Here is a 23671-nt window from a genome sequence, read left to right on the forward strand (position 1 = left end):
CCTTTGGCAACAGTAGGCTGCAAAGCCGGGTCTGGAGGGCCTGGGAGCCAGGCATACTGCGGTGTAGTCCAAGCAGGTCCTGCCGAGGACCGAAATCAAGACAGATTTAAATAGAGATGTAACTGGACTGTGACCCTCACGTGCCACCTTCATGGATTTTGGGAGCTTGGGTCAATACTTGCCTTTCCACCCACTCCTCCGACAAACTAATGCTGTTTGTCCTCTGTCCAGTGAGTCAGAGTCACTGAGGGTGCAGCCAGTGGACCTGCGTGTGCCTGAGCTGTCCATTGTACAGACGGAAGCAGAATTGTGTGCTAGGTGTAAGGCACTGGGATTCACGATGTTGCTAACACTAGAGAAAAGTAGAGCCTGTTACGCGGTGACCCGCCAGCAACCTGCCCCTTCCATCACACTGTGATTGAAAGCAAATTCCAGACGTATGATTTCCTCTTGGAGGACGTTTGAAGATGTACTGATAATCCTTGCATGTTAAGAGCTTAGAGTCCAGTGCAGGAAAGGGAAGATACTCACAGAATATAGAGTGGCTCAGTGAGCTTGTTTGATTGCCAGAAAGCATGGGGCCTGCTGGCAGTGGCAGCCCCTTGGTAGTGTACAAGCCTGCGTCATCTGTGGCTCTCAGGTGAGTGGCACAGCCATCTGCTGGGCAGGCAGGACCTCTGAGTGAGGACCTCTGAGTGAGGAAGAGGCACTGGCCATCCAGGCTGGGCTGCCCTAGACATGCAAACCCTGGACGTGGGTTCTGTGGCCAATGACCAAGGCTTGAGCAGCACACTGAACAGAAGCCCAAGGAACAGATTAGGGGCTTGGCTTTTGCACCTACAGTCCACCTGGGATGGCAGACAGGTACAGGTGCCAGGCGTGGTCTGAGTCAGCCATGCTGGAAGATGTCCAACCCTCTGTCACCCCATCACAAGCTCAGTTTGTCTCTGATCTCTGTCCTGTGCCAACCCCCAGGCCCCTGCGGCAGGTCCTGAGGTAGCCCACCCGCTGTCCTCCCTTCTGTCCACATCTGTCCCTTTGTCGTTTCTTCTCTAGCTCCTAAAAGGTGGACATGATTTCCCCTTAACAGCTGACATATGCACCCCGAATGTCCCTTCCTTCTTGTTGTACAGAGTGTTCCATCTTCATCTGAAAGGTCAAAGCAAACCCTGTGGCCACCCTTCCTCTGTGGACACCGCCCTCCTCTCTTCTCACGCATCCCACTCTATTCCTCACGCCTCTGTTGCTGCCCCAGTTCTCTGCCAGGGCAGCCTGGCTCCTCTAGAGGCTGCCAGCTTCTAACACCCATCGCCAGGCATTTTCCTGCTTTCTCAAGCAGGTGGCATCTGACGCTATTGACTGCCCCCCGCTTCCTGGAATCCTCTTTTCATGGCCTCTACGATACTGTGTTAATACTATCTATCAGTCTTGGTCTTTCCTAATTCTTATTTTTTTTCTAGATCTTTTCCTTAAATAATATATATCAGTGTGCTAGAAAAATACACAAAGATTCCTAAGTCTTCAAGAAAGTTCTATGGGCCGGGGATTTAGCTCAGCAGCATAAGCGCCTGCCTGGCAAGCTTGAGGTCGTGAGTTCAATCCCTGTTACCAAAAAAGAACGAAACAAAGAAAGAAAGAAAGTTAGTTCTACACCCATACTTGCAACTCTCAGACAAACATCCAGCCACTACAGATGCATGCACTGCAAATGATAATGCCAACCCACGCTGAGTGTGGGCCTCTTGTGTTTTCTGAGGGCGGATAAGCATGAACTATTGAGACACATCGTGTCACAGAGAGCAAAACAGGCATTTTTCCAGCAAATTATACATTAGACTGTGTATTCTAACATAGCAAAGCAGCAGTACGCCTCAAAAGCTTAAGGGTCGTCTAGGGGAGAAAAACCCTTAATGTGAAGTTGGAATTCTACAGGTAGGGAGAAAACTACCCTTTGACCTTTAGAGTTGGAGCACCAGCATGTGTCATCGAAGGGAAACCAGTGACAGAAAACCCAGGGGGCAAGGTAAATTTGTACCCAGCTCCACCTCTTTCTCTTCGTGCAGCTTCAGGCAAATTACATCTCTCTCTGCCTCGATTTCCTCATCTATTAAATGGGCACTAAAAGCCTGGTATGCTGGTGCACACCTGTAATCCCCGCACTCTGAGGGATCCCAAATTAGAGCCCAGGCTAGGCAATTTAGAGAGACCTTGTCTCAAAATTAAAAAAAAAAAAAAAGTTTTAAGAAGGCCTGGGAATGTAGCTCAGTACAAATGCCCTGGGTTCAGTCCCGGGGTCTGCTAAACCCATACATGCATACGTATGGACTAACGGAAGTCTGATCACACAGCATGGTGTGAACAGCAGCCACTGTGTGGTAATGAGCTCAGCATTGTGCTTAGCACAAAGTAAGTCTTCACGGAACTGACCGGTCCTTCCACCTTGTACAGCGGCGTCACCCCCAGCACTGTGGCTGCCACTGCTATTATTAAGAAATTAGAAAGGGAATGAACAATTAAAAGCCTGTTTAATTAGCAAAACTAAGAGGTAATGAGAGCCCGAATTAGGTGCCAGAACAAATAGACAGATTGCAAAGGTAATAGAGATAATGAGCCCCTAGTAGTTAGCATATAATCCCCTAGGGATATGGTTTAATTGGGCTGGGGTGGGGCTGGTATTGGAGTACTTTAAGCTCCCCAGGGAATCCTGAGGGGCAGCCAGAGTTGAGAATCATTCCTCTACAGACCATCAGCTAGCTGCAAAGTAGGAAGAGGAGCTGAAGTTCCCTCTAAGCTAGAGATGTAAACAAGACTTGGAGGCTTTTACAAAGTAGCCATAAAAGGTTGGGCCCTGGCTTTGTTGTGAGAGAAACTATACCACTCTGTATTATGGAGGTTTGTTTTCCAATCAGGAGTACATTGTCTTAGGAAAAAGTTTCTCCTAGATATAGTGCAAGTGAAGGTAACAGCCTGCACCCTTATGGAAGAGCCCTGGGGAAGCTGGCTGTCTTACAGAGCTTGCATAAAATAAATACTGACCGGGCCAGCAGGGGGCGCGGCCGAGCATTCGGAATCTTTTTTTTTGTTGTTGTTCAGCATGAAACTCATGACCTTGGGCTTGTGCTACTGAACTCAATCCTCAGTCCCTCACATTCCTGTGGACACTTTTTTTTTTTTTTTGAGACAGTCTCCCTATGCAGTTCAGGCTGACCGTGGGCTCACTTTGTAGCCCAGGCTGGTCTTGAACTTGCAACGATCCACCTACCTAAACCTTCTTAGTGCTGGGATTACAGGAGTGCACCACCATGCCCAGCTGACACTTTTAAAGAAAGCTTCAAAAAGCCACGACATTTCATACTTGCAGTATCTGACCCTAGAGGCTTCCTACTTGCATAATATTATCGAGACGCCGCCCCAGCCCATAGTCCCATGTGCCTGGCCTCTGCCTGCTGTCCCCAAGCACCATGCCCAGCGTTGGGAAGGAATACCCCCACTTTCAGATAACTAAGGAGAAGATAAAATCGCTTCGAGTTTGTTCACATTCACTACCCTGCATCTGTCATCATGCTCAAAGAGAAATTCTTGAATGAATAAAAGAATAAATGGCCTATTTTTTTTAAAGGTCAATAGCCCTTCTGTATTCCTCTTTACAAAACACAAGCCCACTTCATTCTTCTCATTCAGAATTTTTTAGTTAAAATTTTTTTTAGAAGTAATAAAAGTATGTACACACTTTGCAGATCGCTGGAAAATGTCAGGTCAGAGCGGAAGACCTGTGACCTCACATCCCATGGGCGTTTCGTTACATCACATTGCAGGCCTGTGTGTTTTTTTCCTGTCACTTGGTGTCATTGGGTGACCAAAAGCTCCCTTTCTGGTAGATGCTTAAGTTCTACTGAGTCTCGAGCCAAACAGGCCCAGTGTTGAGGACTTTTTAGAAATGGTTGGGGGCTGGGGATTTAGCGCAGCGGCATAAGCACCTGCCTTGCAAGCAGGCAGTCGTGAGTTCGATCCCTGGTACCAATAAAAAGGAAAAAGACAAAAAAAAAAAAAAAAAAAAAAGAAATGGTTGCAGTTCTCCAAAAATGGAGAATGCTTTAATCCAGTATTGTAGAACACGTCAGATTTTCAGGTTGGTTTTTGTTTGGTTTTCTGCTGGTTCATTCTTTTCTCAGGCCAGGGCTCCTGCGGGTGTGGCAGGTGCTCGGCCACTAAGCACCCCACAAGAGGTCCTTTCTTTGCAGGACAGCTGGCCAGGCCGGCCTCAAATTTACCGCCCTGTCCTCCTGCCCAGCCTTCCCAGTAGCTGGGTTAATGGATGTGCGCCATCACAACCTGCAGGTTGTCTGGTATTAATATGAATCTTAGCTCTTAGGCTGAACACCCAGAATCCAAAATGGGGACAGATATGGGCATTCGGGAGCTGGGTAGACAAAGGCACAGAGAACAAATTCAGATGAGGAAAGTGCAAAGCAGGATCATCCGTCAGCCGAGGAACACTGCCTGCTTCTTTCTGGCTGTGTTTTGCTTCAACTTTTTGGTGTCCTGGGAATCGAACTTGTGGCCTCACACATGCTTGGCAGGTGCTCTACCCCCTGACCTACAGGACCAGCCTGCAGAAACATTATTTTTTAAACCAGTGGCAACTGATGGTTTAGAGTTTTTGAGTTGAAGTTGACATCCTTGTGTACTTTTTCTCCTACTTGCAAATACAGAGCAACAGCCACCCCTGTATATAGTTCTGTGAGTTTTGACAAACTCTGTTCAGTCGAGTTGAGCCTCAGTCACACTGCATAGAAGAGTTCCGTGTTAGGGGTGCACGCGTGTAGGAAGGGAGAGAGGCAGGCAGGCGATGTTCCTTAAGGAACCAGCTCACTACCTCTCTGTGTCTCGATGATGTAAGGTGCAGATCCACAGGGGAGAGGGGAGGCCGGAGAGCAGGGGAGGGGGAGAGAGTGCGACCTGAGTGGAAAGGGAGGCTGGGAACACAGCCCCTCTTGATAGGAAGGCTCAGGACTCGGCATCTGCGGTTCTTTGGTTCTTTGTTTCTCGGGGTGGCCGCTGAGTCCCCAGGCCCATGGATGGCAGCACTCGCTGCCTTCTGAGCCACTTCCCCTCTGCTGCTTCTCCTCCCCTTCTGCTGTGGCCCCCTCCCTCCCCACCTGCTGCTGACCCGGACCCCAGTGTGTGAATGTAGTACGTTTGTCTGCCCACTGACCGGTGGGGGACTTCGGAGTTGTTTCCAGCCCCAGGAGATCATGAATAAGTGCTGTGAATGTATTTCCATAAAATGATGTTAGTATATCTGTAGTACGTGTGTTCACTTACAGGTTTTTGTGTGAAAATACGTTGCTGTTCTTCTAAGGAAGTACCTAAAAATGAATTGCATATAGAATTTATACATACTTGCATATATAATACATTTTTTTGGAGACAGGGTGTAACTGCATAGCCCAGGATGGCCTTTAACACACAGTGAGTGATCTTCCTGCATCAGCCTCCACGTGCTAGGATTACAGATATGAACCATCACACCTGGCTGCTTTTATTTTTTTTTTTATTTCTTATTTTTTCAGAATGAATTTGAACCTGGGGCCTTTACATTGAGCTACATTTCCAGACCGTTTTATTTTTTGTTTCCACACAGGGTCTCAGTTGCCAAGGCTGGACTCAAATTTGTGATCCTTGAGGAGTGCTAAGTCACAGACACCTGGCTAAGAGTGGGGTTGCTTTCTAAGAAAGTGCCGAACTGTTTTCCCGATTGGCGAACTGTTTTGCGTTCCTACCAAGGGTGCATAACAGTTCCTGTTGTCCTGCACCCTCACCAGCATTCAGCATTGTCAGTCTTTCTTGGGTGTGTGAATGCTAATAATGAAAAATTTTAAATAATGTCTTCTTTGGGAAGGGGGGGTAGAAAATAGGACTGGCGAAGTATTATAAGCAAATTCAGCTTCCTGAGATGTTTAGGGGAATGGGGAACAAGCTGGGCGTGGTAGTACAGGCCTATAATCCCAGCACCCGGGGAGGCTGAGGCAGGGAGATTGTACAGTCAGTCCCAGCCTGCCAGTTTAATGATTTAGGAAGGCTGTCTCAGAAAAAAAAAGGCTGGTGCATAGTTCAGTCTAAAAGCCCTGAATTCAATCTTCAACCAAAACAAGCCCCCCCCCCCCCGCCCCGCAATTTTTTTTTTTTTTGTACCAGGGAACAAACATGACCACACACTTGTGAGGCAGGTGAGCTATGCTGCTGAGCTAAGTCCCCTAAAAAAATTGTTTTAATTAATGCCAGGTGGCAGTTTTGGGTGTAGTTTTATACTTTGTCTATTTCCCAAAAATATGTTTGCAGACTTTATGCATTAGTCAGCTAGTTCCTTAACAATTGCTGTGTAACAAACACCTCCATGGGTTAAAACAACAAGCATTTCTTTTCCATGTACAGAGATCTATGAGTTGGCTCAAGTGGTCACTGTAGGTTAAGGGTAAGGTTCAACTTTTCTTCTGTGGCTCCCATTCCAGGCCCTGGGGCTGCCTGAACAGGCCTTTCTCACAGCACATGGCAGACATACAAGAAAGAAAGCGCCATTAGGGTTCACAGCCTAAGGACAAACCTAGTATGAGTGGGCAAAGGAAGGAAATAAATAACAAAACCTTACATGTATGGCTTTGCCTGGCTTGTTTAGCATTTATAATCTTTGCAGAACACATTCTAAACAAAATTTTTGTTGCAGGTGTGTGCAAGCTCGTTGTGTCCAGTTAGTTTTTGTTATATGGTAGCACTTTTTTAGGAGCAAGATTATAGTTTTTCTCTAGGCCGTCATCTTCTTGGGATTTGAAGGACCCTACTGACTCTGGGAGCCTCTTCTCATTCTCTGTTAGGCAATGATCTCTTGGGCAGAAATCAGAACTACATTGAGGTGGAGCAGAGGAGCCGTCAAACCAAAATTTGAGCCAGCTATGGTAGTGCAAGCCTGTAATTGGAGCACTTGGGAGGCTGAGGCAGGAGAATCACTATGAGTTTGGAACCAACCTTGGCCACATAGTAAGACACTATCTTCAAGACAAAATGAAAACTTCCTTCTAGGGTATATAATTTTAAATAGTCACATGTGTTACGAGACTAATACAGAGAGCTCCCGTATACAGTTTATCCACTTTAACTGTGAGATATATACATATACTTTTGTTTCTTTCCTAAGAAGTTGAGAGGAGCTACATACTGTATTTGTATTTCCTAAGTACAAAAACAACCTCTTAAATAAACACAGTACAGTTACCAAAATTGAAAAAAACACTAACATCACCCATTCCTGTCCAACTCGCAACAAAGATTCAGATTTTGCCCAGGCTCCCAGTAACATCCACGGTGCACAGCCCAGGTCTTCTGGTCCAGGGTTTAATCCAAGACCCATTACATTTCGTTGTTCTGTCTCTTTAGCGTCTCTCATTTGGCAGAGTTCCTTTGTTTTTCTTGACCTTTACTTTTTTTTTTAAAGAAGTATACACCAGTTTTTCTGTAAATAATGTAATTTAAAAAGAGGCCAAAACACCAGTGTAGTCACACATCTGTAATCCCAGCACTGGGGGGAGGTTGAGGCAGGAGGATTGCCACAAATTGGAAGTTAGGCTAGCCTACATGATGAGACCCTATTAAAAAAAAAGAAAAAGGCAGTGAAAACAAATTGTTGCCACGATGTGTCTGAGTAAACGTTAATTTTCACTATTTATTAAATCATTTTCCCATTGAGCTCTCTTTCCATTGACCAGTATAATATAACCATTTCTGCCTTCTCTTAGCTTTATCCTTAGTGTTTATCAACATCTACTATATAGCTTATTTATACATTTTATTTATTACTTACTTTATTTACTTATTACTTATACATTTCATTTATTATCCTCCTAACTAAACTGTATCATGAGAAAATTACACTGGGCTTTAAAAATTAAAAGGTTCCTATTTTGTTTTGAGACCAGATCTTGTGTAATCCAGGCTGACCTCAAACTTCAAGGGCTGCTTCTGCCTCAGCCTCCTGAGGGCTGGGATTACAGGCGTACACCAGCTGCTTGCCCATGTTTTTATTTCATTCTAGGTTGGTCCAATCCTTTTGCACCCTGTATCAACTCCACACAATGAATGTAAATGTTATACTAATAAAAATTTTTTAAGAAAAACCAAAACTTAATGAGTGTATCAAACAAACAACCTTGAGTTCTGTAAAACTAAGTGAAAATTAACATTTACCCAGACACATTGTGGTAACAATTTGAATTGCAAGGGTTTCAAAACCCTTTCTTTCAAGTAATCCTGCAACGAAAGAAGGATCTAGCCCCACGGGACTAGATAGGGCTGGGGATTTATCTCAGTGGTGTAAGCACCTGCTGGCAAGCATGAGGTTATGAGTTCAATCCCTGGTACCCCCCGCCCCTCCCCAAAAAAAGATGATCCTAGGCTTCTTTGCTTGGTACCCTTCCTGCTGGAGAACAATCCAAGGTGCAACTTTCAAAGCCCTCTAAAACACCAGTAGGGGCTGGGGATTTAGCTCAGCAACATAACCGCCTGCCTGGCAAGTGCGAGGCTATGAGTTCGATCCCCAGTACTGGGAAAAGGAAAAGAAAAACCACACCAGTGCTTGAAGGCGCGTTCCAGTTGCTGGTTATTTCTCTCCCTGAGGAGATTGTTTCTTCCTTTATCTTTGCACCTTTCACTGCTCACGAACCGCACCGTGGTGCATGCCCTGCTCTGAGCTGACAGCAAGCTTGCTGACCTCTTATTGTAGACCTTTGCCCAGTGTGGTGTTCAAACCTGTAATCCCAGCATTTAGGAGGCTGAGGCAGGAAGATCACAGGCTGGAAGCCCCCTTGGGCTACATAGTGAGTTCAGGGCCAGCCTGAACTACATAGCGAGACCCTGTCTCAAAAGTAAATAACAGGGGCTGGGGGTTTAGGTCAGGGCATAAGCACCTGCCTTGCAAGCAGGCGGTCGTGAGTTCGATCCCCGGTACCGATAAAAATGAAAAAGACCAAAAAAAAAAAAAAAAAAGTAAATAACAAACCTTCTGCTCCTCATCTCCGCCTCTCTCTTTCTGCCCCTCTGACCTCCTTGTGGCTCTTCCAGCGTGCCAGGACACCCTGCCCAGCCCACCCCACCAGCCTCCTTCCTGCAGTTGTCCGCTCTTCACCCCAATCCACATCGGTCTCCCCACTTCCCCCCGTTATTTATGAAGTCATTTGTTCATGGACTGTTCCTTTCATCAGCCTGCATAAAAACCCTTTCTGCCTTCTCCTGGCTCCTCCCCAGCCTTTCTCGCCATGCCCTGTAGGCTTTCTTTGTGTATTTTATCGGTGGTCCTGCCCCGGACAAAAACTTAAGTCCAGCAGGATAAGCATTTTGTGAAAACAGAGAAGATCCTCTACAGCCCAGACCAGACCCAGAGCAGCGGGTGGCACTCAACAGGGGCAGAAGTCAGTCCTCGTCCTTTGCCATGTTGCCACTGGATTGTCCACAGGCCCAGCTAGTGCAGAGTCCTTAGAGACCCGGAAGGTTCTGGCAGCTTTACGAGTCAAGAATATGATCCCCACCTCTGTCAGCGCCTGGAGCCCAGGGACCATGTGGCTTCTCCCTGTTCTCTGTCTGCTCCACCTCACTGGCCCCAGGGCGGGGCCGCCTGGTGCGGACACTGTTCAGGTCCCTGGACCACCTAGGGCGACATCAGCATGAGATTACACGTTGCCTTTTAGTGCAGTGCACTGGGTTTGTATCCGAGGAAGGTGCCCTCCTTTTCCAAACTTCAAGTTCCCATTTGCACTGATTCTGTTTTATATAAATCTTCCTTGGGGCTGGGGATTTAGCTCAGCGGCATAAGTGCCTGTCTTGCAAGCAGGCAATTGTGAGTTCAATCCCTGGTACCGATAAAAAGGAAAAAGACCAAAAAAAAAAAAAAAATCTGCCTTAGTTTCTGCACCAGCTGGCTTCTGGAATATACTTTGCAAATTTTAAGACAGATAGAGGGACCAGGGATATAGCTCAGTGGCATAGTGCCTGCCTGGCAAGCATGAGGTCCTGAGTTAAATTCCTAGTACCAAAAAATAAATAAGAAAATATAAAGAGATAAGCCAGCCGGGCGTGGTGGCTCACGCCTGTAATCCCAGCACTCGGGAGACTGAGGCGGGAGGATCATTGTGAGTTCAAGACCAGCCTGGGCTACAAAGTGAGCTCAAGGCCAGCCTAAACTGCATAGCAAGACCCCGTCTCAAAAAAAAAAAAAAAAAAAAGAGAGAGATAAGCCAATAAATACTTTGGATAGACAGGAGACATCCCAGGAATTGGTTTAAGGAAAAGCTTTAAAATAGGCTTGACATTGGGGTTGGGGATTTTGCTCAGCGGCATAAGCGCCTGCCTTGCAAGCAGGCAGTCGTGAGTTCAATCCCTGGTACCAGTAAAAATGAAAAAGACAAAAAAAAAAGGCTTGACACATACCCATAAAACAGGATGACACACACCCATAATCCCAGCACTCGGGAGGCTGAAGCGGGAGGATCACTGAAAGTCTGAGGCTACCTAGTGAGATCCTTGCAAAACAAACAAAAGCAAAAGAAACCCAACCTCAACCCGGGCAATTTAGTGGAACCATGTTCCAGTAAACAACAGAATAGAAAAACAAAATCAAAATAAAATAGAAAATAAAAGGGGCTGGGGATGCAGCCAGGGGCCCCGCTTCAGTCTCCGTTACCACCACCACTACCCCCTCCCCAAAACTTGCTTTCTATCGTAGAAGCTTAAATGAGATATGTGGTCTACAGAAACGGGTGCGGGCATAGTGTGTCCTGTTGAGGTACAGATCAGGGGAAAGAGAAGAAAACAATACTATCATAGACGTGTTTTGCTCTAAAAACATTAAGAAGGAACATTAGGAAGAACCTCTGCTGCATGGGTCGTGAAGTGTGCTAGAGAAAAATTGACAACTCCTCGTGGGGGGTGGGGAGGAGGGATGTCGCCCATTGGTTGCTTCCCAGCATATTTGCAGTGGACCTCACTTTACCTGAGCCCATCTCAGTAGGTTGTAGGTTATTTTAAACCTCTGTCTTGAAGTAACCCTTAGAAAATGTGCACGTAGCTTGGACAGATTCCTGCAATGGAGCTGAGGTTGAAAACGCTCCTAAGAAGACAAGCAAAATAACAGGACATGGCACAGCAGATTGTGTGACCCTGGGCCAGGCCGATTGCCTGTCCTAGATGGAAGCATGGGGCTCCGTGGCGTGGGCTGGCGCGGGGGCCTCACTGGACCCCAGTGCTGGGAGGCCACCCACGCCTGCTTCTCTGACAGCGCCCCATCTGCTGCCTTCCCCTGGGTTCACAGTGCTGGGACTTTAGGAACAAGTTCAGTTTCCTTTTTCCCTCAAGCCTGTTCTTAGGATTATCTCACACACACACACACACACACACCACACACACACACACACACACACCACACACACCCTCAACCCAGACAGTTCAGATCCCAAACAGAAGGCTGTGTCCCTGTCTTGGAGAATGTGGACAGCACAGATGGCTTCAATGCACAACAGCAGCTGGTGTTAGCACCGTCGGGGACTCCAGGGTCTCCCGCACAGGCGTGGTCAGGTCCACACCCACTTCTAGGGAGCTGCTGAGCTGCAGCTGGAGCCCAGGAGTTTTGGGGGTGTCACTGGTCAGAGCTGGGAGGAGCCAACCTTCATCTGGGCCTCTCTGAGAGCCTGAGCACTGCAGCTTGGACAGTTGTAGAAACAGACTGGAAGAGATAAGAGACACCTGGCAAAGAATGAGCCGGGCTCCTATGACTTTCAGGGAGGATCCGGCCCAATGGCTCTGAGGCGCTCTTCCTTGGATACATTACATACACCTGGCCTGACCATGCCCTCGCTTCAGAGGGGTAGGGGTAGGGGGTAGGGGTAGCTCCCTGAAGGGTGTGTATTCCTGATCCTTGGCTGAGCTTGTGCTGTGGGCATCCAGCCCCTGTGGACAGCTGAGGACAGGAGCAGAAACTTGGATGTGGGCTTTTTTGTTTGTTTTGAGACAGGATCTCCCTATGTGCTCTGTTTTTTTAAGAGCCCCATGTACCAGATAAAAATTTCTGTGCTGCTTACCTTCCACTCTGTGTGTAACCCAGGCTAGCCTCTAGCTTGCAATCCTCCTGAGTGCTGGTATTAGAGGTATATACCATCCGCCTGGCCTCAAGTTTTAGCAATCTTAAACGCTTCCCGCCTTTCCCTCCATGCTCATTTTCTGGACAGGAACGCCACCTAGTGGGGAATCGTAGCTCCTGGACCTTGTGACTCTTCCCTAGATTTCCAAAGTAACTCCCATTCCCTGCTTGTGTATAACTCTGCCACCCATGCAGTACTGTTTGCCAGCTTCTGAGAGGCCACTTAATAGCTCAGGGGTCCCAGGACATGTGATACTGTCACTTGCTTCTGGATGGCTATATGTGATGAAAAGAAATGGAAATTTAAAACTGATGCATGATAAGTCTTAATGACTGGGTTAGATGGCTGTGTTTCTACAGGCTTTGTGAGGTCTTACAAAATTGGTATTATTCTTAGTGTGCATTTTAAACAGTAAAAATAAAACTATAAAAATCACTCAGTTCCACCTCAAATGTAACCACTGATTACATTTTGCTGAAATTCTATTTAATTTTTTTTGTTTGTTTGGGTTTTGGTTCTGTTTTGTTTGTGGTGCCAGGGCCTGAACCTAGGGTTCACACTCTCCAAGCTCTCTGCCACAGAGTGACAGTATCATTAGCTAGCTTTTTTTCCAGCTTATGTTTGTCTTTAAATTGTGGCCATTTTGTGTAATTATTCTGCTATCACCTACTTTTGCCTTAGTAAAACCCTGTTGTGTTTATACCGTGCAACAAAAAACCCTTTATACAAAGCTGGTTCCATTGAACCCAGACACTGCATTTAGTTGCACTGGGTTCCTGGAAATCTGACCTTAGAATTCATTTTATACCTTCATTTGTGCAATATGTTCAAGTAGAGAGACATCATCAGCAACTAGTAAGCGAACAGCTGAAAACAGTGGGAAGGGAATGTTAACATTTATTGCTCAGCGTGGGACAAGCCCACTGGGGTGGGTGTTGGGAGATGGCTTGAGATGTGGAAATTCTGCGCGCAGAGCTCAGCGTGTCAGCGCCACCTAGTGATCGTGGTTAGGAACATCGAACAGGGAAGACAGCCGAGTGGTGTTCCAGCTCTGGGTCCACCTCCAAATCTCTTTTACAAACCTTTTTCAAACACACCTCATATCTACTTGTAACTTAATCACTTATTATTACTATTACTACTACTACTAGTACTACTAGTACTAGTACTACTGGTTTAAAATCTGGCCCTTCTCTCCAACAGCTGTGCTTTGATCAGGATCTTAGGAGACAGGTAGTATAAGAGAAACTTTTTAGAGCCCCACATACCAGATAGGAATTCCGGTTCTGCTGTTCACTACCCCTATGCTGAGATACAGCTGGTTAATGTTTCTGAGCTCAATTTTCTCATCTTTAAAGTGGGGACAATCAAGCCTGGCATATGCCCAGTACCATGGTAGCACATGCCTACATCACTTTGGAGGCTGAGGCAGGAGGATCAATGTAAGTTCAAGGCCAGCCTGAACTACACAATGAAATTCTGTCTCAAAAAAAGTAAGGGTAATAATCCTATCTTCTTATGCGATTGTGAGGACAAGCCATTGTGCATATTGCCATGTTTGTAATGTGGGAACTCAGTAAAGTGTAGTAAAAATCTTTATTGTTGCGTTAAATCAGATGAAAGCAATTTTTACAATGAATTGGGTTTGCCAATTCGAGGCAGCCTAGGTTTTTTTCCATTTTCAACTCTGAAATCAGGATGCATCATGACATGCCAATGTTCCTTCCCTGCCTCCAGTTATATAAAAGAATGATACTGGGGCTAGGGATTTAGCTCAGCGGTGTAAGGTGTGAGGTCATGAGTTCAATCCCCAGTACCAAAAAATAAAATAAAATAACGATACTCCTAATACTGAGTGATACTGTAAATGAAACGTGGTAGACGTCTGTGTCGTAGAGGGTGCCAGGAGAAGAGCTGACAGGGGTGCAAGGCCTGAAGGTGGACCTGGCAGCCGAGCCCCCCTCCCACTGCTCTGTCCCTGGACTCGGGCAGACCTGAGAGCCATTGTGTGAAGCTGATTTGCAGAGTGTGTGTTGGGTCCTTTCCCCTCCCTGAGGTCACACAGCATGGTTCGCAGCGGAGCCGCCATCCGTGGCAGGGCCCACGTGCTGTGCTGGGCGCCAGCCCCCTCCCTCACCCTGCAGCTTCCTCCTCAGCTGTGCAGGCCGCTTCCTCCCTCCAGGACCGTGTGGAGGACTGAATAGCAGGGATGTTGCGTGGAAAACACCTGGCACACATTCCCCTCGGTAAATAACAGCTGATTCTACTCCCGTCTCCTTGGCAACCGGTGCCAGCTTTTCTTCCCTGTGTCTTACAGTCTAACAAAGTTCCCGTTGTTCAGCACCCGCATCACATGCACCCGCTGACGCCCCTCATCACCTACAGCAACGACCACTTCTCCCCAGGCTCCCCTCCCACACACCTCTCCCAGGAGATCGATCCAAAGACAGGTGAGTCAGTCACCCACCACACACAGGTGTTTGCGGGCCGGGCAGGCTTTCCTCTGCAGGGCATATAGCGGGCGCTGAAGGAGGCAGACCTGAGTTCAAATCCTGCCTCTGTTCCCCCAGAGTCTCATCTCCTTCCTCACCTTAGGGACAGTGTGAGGATAAAAGGCAATGAAACAAGACGAGCCTGGAAGGAGCTTCACAGTGAACATCAGAGGTGGCTCAAAGTTCAGCCCAGCTTCCGCTGTGTCTCTCTGGAACCAAAACCCATGTCCTAGGCTCAACACTGTCAAATACACTCGTTAGTCCAGCCAGGCTTCTCAGTACAGTTGTAAAGCAGGAAAGCGAATCTAGGGTGTTCGCTCATTTGTTTGTGTTTTGTTGTTTGTACCGGGGGTTGAACTTGGGTCCTTCGCCCTGAGCTACATCCCCAGCCTCTTTTCTTTGTACTTATGTTGAGACTGTGTCTCTAAATTGCCCAGGCTGGACCCACAACATTCAGTCCTCTTGCCTCGGCCCCCCAGAATGCTGGAATTGCAGGTGTGTGCCCTTGAACCAGGCTAGCTTTTTAGAAACATTTCAATGGCCCATCAGACCTGTCCAACCCAGGGAGCTAAGGTCCTTCTAACACCCTTGTGGGACTGCCATGACTCAAAGCTCGGGAGAAATAATGCTCGCGCACACTGCACATAATAAACAGGCTAACTGTGGAAGGGAAGTCTAGCGCTGAAGAGCTGAGACTAGCTCCGTGGTAGAGTGTGTGCCAAAGCCATCAGTGCTGAAAAACAAAACAAGAAACTTGGGGTTCATTTCCCCAAGAATGAGGCTCGTGTTTTAGACAGTTGGTTAATGAATGACTTGGGGGATTTCCTGACCCCTGGTTACAAGACATGGATGGATTCCCGACTGACAAGCAGCTGGAAGATGCTGGAAGATGCGTGGCTAGAAAGATGGAAAGCTCCTTGACCGACAGAGCTGTTGGTAGAGGGCGAGGAAGATGAAGGAAGAGAGTCCTGGAGGGAGGGAACAGTCTGACATGGCTTTCTCTTTGGAAACAGGGATCCCCCGGCCTCCCCATCCTTCTGAGCTGTCACCATATTACCCACTGTCTCCCGGAGCTGTTGGACAAATCCCCCACCCGCTCGGCTGGCTCGTCCCACAGTAAGGAAACGGCCTCCATTCTTCCCTTTCCCGTCCTGAGCTCTACCTCTGAGCCCCAGGCCTCGGGCCTCCCGCTCCCGCCCAGGCAGCCCACCCCACTCTTCCCGTTTCCTGGCCCTTTCTCCCCCTGCCCCACTTCGTCCTAGCCTCAGTGTTCCCAGCACCTGACCACACTTCCTTGCTCCTGGGCCTCACAGGCAAGGGCAGCCCATGTACTCCATTCCTCCTGGTGGCTTCCGGAGCCCTTACCCTGCCTTGGCCATGAACGCCTCCATGTCCAGGTGAGTCTGGGGACGGGGCCATGGACAAGCAGTGGCAGCCCTGGGGCCGTTCGTGTACCGGTGACAGCTGCTGCTTACAGTGACACAGCCTGTCTTCCATCAGTGAGAGAGAGGACAGACTCACCACTCCGCCCACCCTTTGTGATGAGGGCCACTCTGCCCCTGCTCTTACCCCAGGAGCCCCTTGCCCTCCCCTGCCATCTCCCCCAGGCCAGGCTTTATGGGCAGAGGTATTTGATTGTGTCACCGTGATGCCAGAGATGGGGGAAGCGTCATTCCCCCTACACACAGTGAGGAGAGGGGAGACAGAATGGGGGTTGGCTTCTGTCTCAAGGACAGTGGCCACTCCAGTGACAGGGAACCCACGCAGCCCATAGCATGAGCCCGGTTTTCTCCCACTTCCGCTGCCCTCTGACCTCCTTTGTTTTCCATTTGACCTACTTCTGGCACCAGGTTGGGGTTCCCTGTGTCCTGAGGGGAGGGCAGCATCAGGGCCCCTCAGACCTGATTCTCCAGCAGATCGCCAGTAGCCTTCCAGCCTCAACTGGCAGGGAGCCTCCTGGCGTCTTCTGGGTGACCCATTCTCAACTGTGTCCCCTACTGTCCTTTTTCCCGCCTGGTATGCAGCCTGGTCTCCAGCCGGTTCTCCCCTCACATGGTGGCTCCCGCCCATCCTGGCCTGCCCACCTCAGGGATCCCCCACCCTGCCATCGTCTCCCCCATCGTCAAGCAGGAACCAGCGCCCCCCAGCCTGAGCCCCGCGGTGAGCGCGTAAGTGAGCAGCGGCCAGGGCCCAGGGCGGGAAGGGACTGGCTGGGCCTGGAGGTCCCCTCGGCCCTGTCCACCCCTGGGAATTGTTCCCTTTGGCTTTCAGGGGCCCCGTCCTTTGAGAGACCTAGTATGGCTTTCCTCATGGTAGGGAAAGGGGGACCTGAGCTGCTACAGACTCCCTCTGCACCCTGACACCCATGAGAGCGCAGGGCCAGGAGAGGGTCCTTGGAGACCACAGTGGCCCCGCAGCAGAGCCAAGAGGCATCTCCTTTGCCTGCTGTGCCTGGAAGACCGCAGGAAAGCCCCTGCTCCTGCCCAGAGGGCCCTTCGCTTCCCCTCAGCCCTCTGGCCAGCGTTCCCTGCTACCCTGTGCCCTTTGGTCTGGAAATCGCCAGGGGATTTCAGAGGGAGCCTAGAGGTGATTCAAGGGTTGCACGTTACGTGTGCTAAAGCGACTCAGTTCAGCCCCTGAGCTGCTCTGCAGCTCTCCCCAGAGTCTGCAGCTGCCCAGGGACAGCTGAACCATGCTGACGCCCACCCTGCGCCCTCCCAGGAAATCCCCAGTCACCGTGAAGAAGGAGGAGGAGAAGAAGCCCCACGTGAAGAAGCCTCTGAACGCCTTCATGTTGTATATGAAGGAGATGAGGGCCAAGGTGGTGGCTGAGTGCACCCTGAAGGAAAGCGCGGCCATTAACCAAATCCTGGGAAGAAAGGTGAGGTGCACTCTCGGCCCCCGCACCCCCAGGCTGCCTGGTCCCTGCCCCCTGTGCTGACCACTTTCCTGTCTCTGACCCTGTCTCCCGCAGTGGCACAACCTGTCTCGAGAAGAGCAGGCCAAGTACTATGAGCTGGCCCGGAAGGAGCGGCAGCTGCACTCCCAGCTCTACCCGACCTGGTCAGCCCGGGACAACTACGTGAGTGGCCGCCCTGCTCGGGACACAGACCCTGGAGCACTTCATGTGCCGAGGACTCTTAAAGGAGAAGGCCCTATTTCTCTAGAAATAAGAAACCGTTTTAATTCTCAGAAGTCACAAGATAGAGCCAGGTGTCCTTGTGCATACATCTGTAACCCCAGCACTGGGGAGGCTGAGGCAAGACGATCATTGCTGGTGTGAGGCCAGGCTTGTCTGCATAGGGAGCTGAAGGCCACCCTCGACTACAAAGTGAGACTGTATGTCAAAAAATAGTCACAAGGTAGCCTGAAGCCAGACTTCAATTTGTTCCCTTCCCATTTGAGTGAGACTTCACCTTTGATTCCCTAACAACAGGGACAGTATGACTGGTGGGGTCCTCTACCAGCAGGCTACTAATCAGAGCTCCAAGAGCAGTGTCTGAGCCACAGGAGGCTTAGCATGTCTCTCTGTGCACTAAGCAGCTTTGTGTAGGTCGGCTCCTATTTGCTTTTTCACTGGTAAGAGGATTTGTAGCTACAACAGACTTTCACAGGGACCCAGAACTCCCCAGGAAAAGACAGAAGCATTACTCCAGGGAGAGAGCAGGGAAGCCAGCCTGGAGGAGGGGGCAGGCTGAGAGCTCCAAGAAGCCCAGGCCATTGCCTCTTTTGGGGCTCCCCCTGCAGCACCCTCACCTAGGGCCATCAAGAGCTGCCAGGGCAGTGACCCATGCTCCCATCCACAGCCCTCTGATGAGAGTGATTATTAATAGTGAAGCTAATTGTGTGTGTGTGTGTGTGTGTGTGTGTGTGTGTGTGTGTGTGTGTGTCGTACCTGGGATCAAACTCACGACCTCATGCTTGTCAGGCAGGCATTTATGCCACTGAGCTAAATCCCCAGCCCCTCCCGCTAATGTTTTTAATACAAGGTATTCTTCTGTGCCTACTCACCTCTTCCTTTGGCCTTCGTTCAGGGTAAGAAGAAGAAAAGGAAGAGAGAAAAGCAGCTGTCACAGACACAGTCCCAGCAGCCAGTCCCCGAGGTGGAGGGTGAGTCGGGACCCTGTCCCTTCTGTGTCCCTCCCCCAGTCTGCCAGCCACACCTGCTTGTGCAGTGTCCCGGCCTCTCCCTCTCTCTCTACTTGGCTGGAGGTAGTGCTACCTTTTTAGAGGTGACCGATTAAGATGCTCAGAGAAATTCAGGAATTTTCCCAGTCAGTCCACTTGTTAAGAGGTGGTGGCAGAATTTGATCCTGGGACTTTCTCTAAAACTTAGGTACTTCTCCATTCAGTCAAGTTGCAGTTTGAAGATTAGGTACTAGAATCAGTGCCTAAACTAAAAATGAATTATGTGCTGGGTGTGGTGGTGCAAACCTATAATCGCAGCACTCAGGAGACTGAACCATTGAAACCAGCCTCAGTTCCTGTAGGCACTAGACTGACCTGCCACCCGTCAATGAATCCAGCAGGATCAGATGGGAGCCTCTTGTGTGAACCATCTGGGAATCACAGCCAGCAGAGAAAGATCCTTGTGGCAAGGATTTAGGTCCCATCCTCTGGGCAAGGCTGCCACTGCTTGTACCCTCCACAGCGCCTTTGATCTCCTGTTTCTCTTTGCCTTTCCTCCTTCCTTTCTTGCACTTACATAACTTTATATTCGGCTACACAGGAGTACACATAAGCCAACCATGTAGACACTACGTAGCCCTGTATACGTGCTACTCAGCAGGTGCCCACTATCTTTGGCACCAGCAGCCCAAGATTTTAAAACAAGTTGAGTGGCTGCATCCCAGAAGTTACAAGATTTTTTCTTTTTGGCTTTTTCCTTTTTTATCGGTACCAGGGATCGAACTCACGACTGCCTGCTTGCAAGGCAGGCGCTTATGCCGCTGAGCTAAATCCCCAGCCCGAGACGTTACGAGATTTAGGGGGAAAAGATGCCATGCTAGACAGAGCCATTTACTTTCTAGTGTGGGAGTCTTGGACAGTTGGTGCATTGCCCTGCTCTGGGGGTTCTTCAGTGTGCTTTTCTAGCCTCAGGACCCATACAAGTAATTTGAGGTGCTTCTCGTCAGCATTCCTGTGTTTCCAAAGTTCACTTGTCTCTCCCTATCCGTGGGGGATTCTCCAACTCACCCCCCAATCCACTCTGCAACTACCAAAATGCATGGGTGCTCACATTCTCTATATAAAACAGTGTAATCTAACTTCTGCAGCCTCTCCTGTGTACACTGCCCCCTCCTGACTATAATGCCTAATACAGGGATTTTAGAGTACTAAAATCATTGTGCTATATTGTTTTGGGAATGCTGGCAAAGGGGGAAAGTCTATACAGGTTCGGTACAGATGCGGTCTTTTCCCTGACATTCTCTATCCATTCTTGATTGACCCAGGGATGTGCACCCCATGGACCCAGAGGTACGTGGGCACAGCCAGCACTGGCCCCTGTCCCTGCTGTTCCCACAGCTCTTAGCTTCTCACTCCCTGTGCTTCTTCTCTTAGGTGCTCTGGCCTCCAAGAGCAAGAAGCCATGTGTCCAGTACCTGCCCCCTGAGAAGTCCTGCGACAGCCCTGCCTCCTCCCACTGCAGCACGCTGGACTCTCCCGCCACGCCCTCTGCGGCCTTGGCCTCCCCCGCCGCCCCGGCTGCCACCCACTCAGAGCAAGCCCAGCCTCTCTCCCTCACCACCAAGCCCGAGACCCGGGCCCAGCTGGCTCTCCACTCGGCCGCCTTCCTGTCTGCAAAGGCTGCAGCCAGCTCCCCGGGCCACCTGGGCAGCCAGCCTCCCCTGCTGTCGCGGCCACTCCCCCTGGGGTCCATGCCCGCTGCTCTGCTGACCTCTCCCCCTGCCTTCCCAGCCACGCTCCATGCCCACCAGGCCCTCCCCGTGCTCCAGGCCCAGCCTCTTTCCTTGGTCACCAAGTCTGCCCACTAGGCCACCCCTGTCCACGCAGGCTGTCGTGTGACTCATCGAGTAGTAATGATTCAGAAGAAGAAAAAAAAGAAACTTTATTGGTCAATATTTGACCACTCTGGACTGTTCTGTAAAGTAGCTGGTAACAACAGCACTTTACATTTTGTAGATGTAACCAGTAGCTGATCTTTAGGCTTTTTTAAAAAAAACAAAACAACAAAAAAAATCTTTACAAGAAAGAAAACTGAAGAGTCGTGCGTTGTTCTCCCTGTGTGTGCTGCAGTGGACAAGCCTGGTCAGAAGGCACCTGCCCTCCTCCTCCCGGCTCCCCTCTCTCTCTCCCCCACCCTTGGCTCCTTAGCCACCCCCAGCTGCCTCAGCTGCCCTCATCGGTCTGTGTGCTTGCTGTGGCCCAGAGCCCCAGCCTGGTACCACTTGACCAGACCCATTCCTCCATGTCTCCTGGGTCCTGGCCCAAGTTTTCGTCCAGTGGTAACCATCGCGGGTCCTCTCAGCCTTTGTCCTCTGCCCAGTGGAAGACCGTGACCACACACAAAGGCATCTTGGCCTGATTTGTCTCCACCAGCCTCCCCTCGCCCTCCGGGAGGCATCCCCAGCATCGCAAAACCCTGCCAGCTTCCAGTTAGGGTGGGGAAAGAGGTCCTGTGGCGTGGCCCCCCCCCCTGCATTGAAAGGGACTCAAGGTGCCTGACTCACACCGTGACATCTGTTCCTCCCTCCGCCAGCTGAGAGCTGCACCCCACAGCTCCAGAGTGGCAGTGGGCTCTGGCCCCCCAGCTCCGGCTCCTGCCACCTAGCTCCGTGCTAGCACAATCTGCCAAAGTTCCAAGACCCTCTGCCCTCCCCCGTCACCTCACATGCTTCTTCTGTGTGTACTTCATTTTGTTTTTATGGTTTTTGGAGCAATTTTAACTCCCAATTGTTTATTTTCACAAAATAAAAATAAAATTGCAGTTGCAAGACCTTCCTTGAGTGTTTTGTTTTTTTCAGTTCTTTTGTTGAATCAAGCAGCCAAGGCCTAAGTTCACAACCACCTGTGGTGAGGAATGTGAAAAAAAGTCCAGCTGCCAGGCTCACGTATACACAGACTTCGCATACACAGGCCGTGCTGATCACAGATCCGAAGGCAGAATCTTTATTTACAGTTGAGTGAAATCAGTCACCACCTCAAGTATACTCGACGTACACTTCATGCCCACATGTGTCTTGCAGTTGCCAAGATAAAAGGGGCAGCTTTGATGTGATACTTTTCAAAGTATCTTGAACTGTAATTAATGTTTCTGGTACTAGACTTATTATTAAAAAGTAATCAACTCATTTAAAGTTATAACTTTTCCATTTAAAATAGTGAACAAGTGGAGTGCAAGAAGAAAAGTTTTTTTTTTTTTTGTGACACTGGGAGTTGAGCCCAGCAGCTGGCACTGCATGCTTCAGGTGGGTAGAAAGATACAGGGCTGGGCTGGGGATTTAGCTCAGCGGCATAAGCACCTGCCTTGCAAGCAGGCGGTTATGAGTTCGATCCAGGTACCAAGAAAAAGAAAAAAAAGAAAAACATACAGGGCTTTTCCTTCGGTGTCTGGCTTGTTTCCCTTATGTATTTTTGAGGCTCACCTATGTTGTAGCATGATTCAGAATTTCATTCCCTTTTCTGGCGGGACACACTTCCTTGTGCTCTGTGTTTTCACTGACCTGAGGGCTCGGGCGTGGCTGTACACTCTAGCCATGCCCAGGGCCCCAGGAGAGGCGGTCACAGGTGTGTGCTGTGTTCAGCAGGGGACTTATTTATCCCGGCAGTTGGCCTAATACCTAAGTAACTGGCCAGGACCCCGATGCAGGAAACCCATGCACAATGACGGATGCCCTGTGGCTCTGACGTGGGTCCAGGCTACTCCCACCAAGATGCTGCTGTCCAGAACAAGATGCAGGCAGCCCAGCCCAGCACAACAAATGCTGACTCTGGGTTATGACGGATCAGAGGGAAGAGGCCAGCACGCCTCACAGGCCAGACTCTACCTGGACTGCTGCACGCATACCCAACCAGTGGATGAGGAACAGATAGAGATAGAAGCCCCTGTGGACGCAAGTCTTTGTTGGGAATCTAGGGCGTTATTCTGGCAGGCTCCCCATGGGAAGTTCTAGTTGGTGGCTTTCAGGTAAGCAGGTGCAGGTTTCTAGAGTCACTGTGAGACACCATGGTCACGGTGGTATTTCTGGGCAGTCCGAGTAGGGTCAGGGGCCAGGGGCCAGTTAGATAGATGAGATACCTCATTTCTTTTTTTCTTTTTTTAGTACTGGGAATTGAACCTAGGGCCTTCACACTGAGCTGCATTCCCAGCCCTTTTTATATTTTTATTTTGAGAGCCTTCCTAAATTGCCAGGCTGGGATTGAATTTGCATTCCTCCTGCCTCAGCCTCCCAGACTGCTGGGATTACAGGTGTCCACCACTGTGCTCAGCTTCCCCCTTGGACAGCTTTAACTATGTCATTGTCCACTGAACTGTTGCTTTTAACTGCTCCACCCCGAACAAAGACGGTGACCAGCTGGACTCAAATCCTGTTGACTTTTGAGGTGGCACATGCCCATGAGCTCAGCACCCTGGGAGGCTGCAGTTGATGGAACACAAACTGAAACCCAGTCTGGACAACTTAGCGAGACCCTGTCACAAAATAAAAATTAAAAGGCTAGGGATGCAGCTCAGTGCAAAGCCCCTGGATTCAACTCCCCCCACCTCAAATAAGTTAATAAATAAAAAGTAAACCAATCTGTTGAACTGCATATTGCCTGAACTTTGATTTATTTGATTTTGTCAGAGAAATGGCTACGGAGAAGTGTTTGTGTACAGCAGGTATCCGGTAGTTCGTAGTTACCTTCTTCGCTTAACACTGCAAGCAGGCCTGGCTCTCAGCACGCCACTGAAATAGCTCAGTCCTTACTTAGGGGTTGAGGATGTAGGTCCGCGGTAAACCACTTCCACTTCCTCCACTAGGCCCTGGGTTCAATCCC

General features: G+C 49.4%; 1 protein-coding gene across 1 annotated transcript in view; it reads left to right on the forward strand.

Moving 5' to 3' along the window:
- The window catches only part of Tcf7l1 (transcription factor 7 like 1), a 143985-nt gene extending 122351 nt beyond the window's left edge, over positions 1-21634 (forward strand). Inside the window, exons 5-12 of the mRNA XM_063229649.1 lie at positions 14497-14629; positions 15685-15787; positions 15985-16068; positions 16696-16839; positions 17393-17552; positions 17646-17753; positions 18706-18781; positions 20234-21634. Of these exons, the coding sequence (XP_063085719.1) occupies positions 14497-14629; positions 15685-15787; positions 15985-16068; positions 16696-16839; positions 17393-17552; positions 17646-17753; positions 18706-18781; positions 20234-20667 (1242 nt within the window). The 3' untranslated portion in view covers positions 20668-21634. The remainder of the gene's footprint in view (positions 1-14496; positions 14630-15684; positions 15788-15984; positions 16069-16695; positions 16840-17392; positions 17553-17645; positions 17754-18705; positions 18782-20233) is intronic.
- The last annotated feature ends 2037 nt before the right edge of the window (positions 21635-23671 follow it).

This window comes from Cavia porcellus, unplaced genomic scaffold (genome assembly GCF_034190915.1).
Source record: "Cavia porcellus strain 051 isolate PalLab524CR breed Dunkin Hartley unplaced genomic scaffold, mCavPor4.1 scaffold_18, whole genome shotgun sequence".
In the NCBI taxonomy this organism is placed as follows: Eukaryota; Metazoa; Chordata; class Mammalia; order Rodentia; family Caviidae; genus Cavia; species Cavia porcellus.